The sequence below is a fragment of the Centruroides sculpturatus genome, unplaced genomic scaffold (genome assembly GCF_000671375.1).
Source record: "Centruroides sculpturatus isolate CEXI.00-Female unplaced genomic scaffold, Cexi_2.0 scaffold400, whole genome shotgun sequence".
Classification (NCBI taxonomy): domain Eukaryota; kingdom Metazoa; phylum Arthropoda; class Arachnida; order Scorpiones; family Buthidae; genus Centruroides; species Centruroides sculpturatus.
Window position 1 is genome coordinate 249,774 of NW_019384654.1, and position 3,807 is coordinate 253,580.

The following is a 3,807-nucleotide window of genomic DNA, read 5'->3' on the forward strand; positions in this document are numbered from 1 at the left end:
TAAATAAAAAAAAAAAAAAAAAAAACTTACGGAGACTACCTTTATAGGCTACTGCCCACGTACTTAAATTGCAAAAATGATAGAAGCGTCATCTGGTGTTCTTGCCACAATTAAATAAACAGTTGTACTTATATTTATTATATTAATATTAAATAATTTTGGGCTATGTCAAACTTATTATTTTTACTTAAAATGCATTATGTGATTGTTGCAAGAACACCAGATAACGCTTTTATCATTTTTGCACTTTAACTACAGAGGCAGTAGCCTAAAAAAGGAAGGTCGTCACTATGAGTTTTTTGTGATTTTTATGAACTGCTGATGGTGCGATCAACGAAGGAAATGAGGGAAACAAAGAATTTGTCCTTGTAAAAAGTTGTACATAAATTTCTTATGTTAACATTAAATGTCTTTTTAATTTATCAAATCTCTTATGAAAAGTAGCTGTTGGGCTATCATTATGCATTTCAGAAGATCTATGAGACTAGTTTATTCGATGAGGTGTTCGAAAAGTGTTTATTATTGCTTGTATGTTACTTTTCAGGGTTTCCAAAGATCAATATATTGTGTATTAGCAAAAAATGTATACCTTGTAAACTTCATCAATAAATGTTCGAAACGAGTTGGGCTGCATTTGATAGCCCAAGTTCGAAAAACGATATTAGAAGAAATCAAAGCTTTAATGATTGATTACTGTCATCGTGTATGTTCGTGGTGTTCATGTCAGTAGTGAAAACCCTAAATTAGGTCTATCTTCGTAGATATGGGTACGACATGCCTTTTGGGCATGAACTATTTTTTCTATCTGATATAATGCTACTAACAGTATATTAAATGAAAACAAACCAAATTGAACTTTTTTTATTTGAGAATACAATTATTGTCTCTTTGTTGTCAAAATCAACATGTTATAGTACAAATGTTCTTCAGGCATCGCGTTTTACGTTATAAGAATCGATATAAATTCATATTTACAGATAACAATATCCTTTTTAGGGAAGCCGTTCAGTGAGTGTTCGCTGAAACATCCTATATGATGCTGCAGTTCGATGTGAGCTGTATTAAAAAAAATTTGTTTTGTCCTGTCCGTATTGACTAGTTATAGGTTGTTGGAGTTTCCAAATAGAGATCAAAATAGTTGGAGAATAAAATGTTTTTTCATTTTATTACCAGATAAATTTTTTCGCTTTCTGAAATACAATGATTTGCCTTTCCTGAAATCAATTAGCAGTGTTTGTCTCAGGATTGTCTGTTTGCTGTCCCAAGTTGAACGTTACATATGAAACTGAATACTCAACCTATCTCAAACGAAATTGTCTACAATAAGTTCGCTAAGTATAGTTTGTTTGTATTAGACTAATGTGGCATAAAACTTTTGTTTAGTGTAAAATTACTTATCAGTAACATATATCATTTATTACTGTATTATGGTTAACAACACTAATCTTAACTGCAACAAGTGTAATTATTATAAGATAATTGCTGCTTTACTGCAATTAGTAGCTTACTTAAAATGAAAATAAACTTGACTTTATACTTTGTCAAGAAATCTTTTCTGATATTGGATTTACTGACATTCACTACCATAGACATGATTGAACCCTATCCATCGGATATAGATGCAGGATGATTTTCTTAACTGTACATGTGTAATTTGGTGTGAATTTTAATTGTTGCAGTTTGTCTTCGTCTTGAAATGGAAAACATTTGATGCAGGATAGTACACAATCATCGTTATCGACTAATTGACTGATGAGGTATCAACTAGATTCGCTCTTTTACAAATACATATATTTTCTTATCATGGCTTAAAGTTGCACCTTTCTACTTGATGCTATTTTGTCGATAGTTTTCCAGCTGAGAAAAAAATCACACTCTCTGACAAAATTTGACGTTTCTTCCAAAGGTTTTCCAATGTCGGCAGTGTGTTTTAATTTTCCTATCCTTGAATTTCCTCACATGTTGATATGGTTTAGTAATGTATTTTTTCACTTACTTCTTGCTGGTTTTCGCTATTATAATTTGAATTGTTTGTGATACATTTCAATATGGGAAAACCGATTTATTTATTTTATTTATTATTTATTTTTATTTATTTTATATCAAGAACCGATTCCTGTCTACAGAAAATAATTCGAGAAAAATTCAAATCTTGTACGGTGTTGACAATAGCCCACAGATTACATACAATTATCGATTCGGATAGAGTTCTGGTAAGATTCTTTTTTTAATAATATAAAAATAAATACTCGTTAGTAACTAGACATTTTAAATTTCTAGGTATTAGATACAGGGAGAGTACAAGACTTTGACTCGCCGTATGCATTACTGAAGAACGTAAATGGCATATTTTATAATTTGGTACAGAAGACGGGAGTAACTTCGATGAATGAATTATACGAAATTGCCAAAGTTAAATATTATGCAAAAGAGAGGGTCGAGCAGACAAAACTATAAAAGAGTGAATTTTGTTATATGGATAGACTATGTGGATCTGGTGTTATGGATTTTTTATTTAATTTAGTTTTTAGAGTGGTATTTCTGCACATCACATAACACATATAATTATTAAAATCTGAACATTTGTTTGTATATGCAAGTTTCACGGTTCAATTTATACATGCTGATCTTTTATTGAGATGCCATCAGCAGTTTTTGAGATAATATAGGCCTAATGAGTAATGTTTACAATGGTTTAATTTCAGGAAAGAAGTAAATTTTATTGTATTAAACAACAGAAAAAGATTTAACTGAAATAATTAAACAAAAATTTTGTGTACTACTTTAATCAGACCAATCTTAGTCAAGAATATAATTCCAATTGTAAGTATGTATTCTTGAAAACTTTAGTTTACGGTAATAATTAAAAGAATTATATGATTCAAAATGTTTCTGCATTTGTATTATCTTCTTTCGTGTGTTTAATATTCAATCGATGTGTTATTAAAAACTGGTATAGAAATACATTGTATCCCGTTTTGTTTAAGAAGAGAAATAAAAAATTTTCAGGATTGCAATAACGTTAGTAGTAATCATTCGATGCACTTTGGGAATAGTTTATTTTATAAGCTCACATAAGTAATTTTACATTATATAAGGACACACATTTATTAATGTACTTTTAATTTTTAATTTCTCTATCATATCACGAAGAATGTTACAAATGTAATAAAGTATATATTGACTAATAAACTAAGTAAATTATCCGAAATATATTTTTAATGTAGTTTCTGATATTTTAAGACCTAACTCGAAGAAAGGTAGTTTATGAAATCATGAATAAAATCTTCGTTCAGTATATAATAACAGAAAACTAAATCTTAATGTAGATACTAACTTAGCTTATTTATAGTGTCATTTTCATTCATTCTTATTTCAAAACTATACTCATGTCTAATTTTTCGTATAAACTTTTTAACAAATTTATCTAGAAATATTTAAAATTTTACTATTTTATTCTAATCGAGATATTTTGAAAAATGACTTACGAATTTTTTATCTAATACTTGATATTCTGAAATTAAATTCCATTTTGAATGTCCAATATGTTTTTCGATGAATGTACTAAAAATATATAATTTTTCCATATTAATTCCCAGTTTAAATTATTTGAAAATTCAGAAATTATATCAAAAGTTAAGTCAGTTCTTTGACTTATTACATCCCACATAACATAGTTTTTAAAACATGAAATACCATTTTTGTCTATTGGTAAACTTAATATTTTTACCCAATCAACTAATATAATTTCTTTGTATTCTGTAAAAAAAAATCCATATTAAGATATATGTTTTCTGTTTTTTTTTA

At 28.1% G+C, this 3,807-nt stretch overlaps 1 protein-coding gene across 6 annotated transcripts in view; it reads left to right on the forward strand.

The window, feature by feature from the left end:
• LOC111626373 (multidrug resistance-associated protein 4-like) overlaps positions 1 to 3,017 on the forward strand; it is a 169,210-nt gene extending 166,193 nt beyond the window's left edge. For all 6 annotated transcript variants that reach the window (XM_023369722.1, XM_023369721.1, XM_023369718.1 and 3 more), the window contains 2 exons: positions 2,108 to 2,213; positions 2,281 to 3,017. In XM_023369722.1, coding sequence (XP_023225490.1) covers positions 2,108 to 2,213; positions 2,281 to 2,457 — 283 coding nt within the window. In that variant the 3' untranslated portion in view covers positions 2,458 to 3,017. The remainder of the gene's footprint in view (positions 1 to 2,107; positions 2,214 to 2,280) is intronic.
• The last annotated feature ends 790 nt before the right edge of the window (positions 3,018 to 3,807 follow it).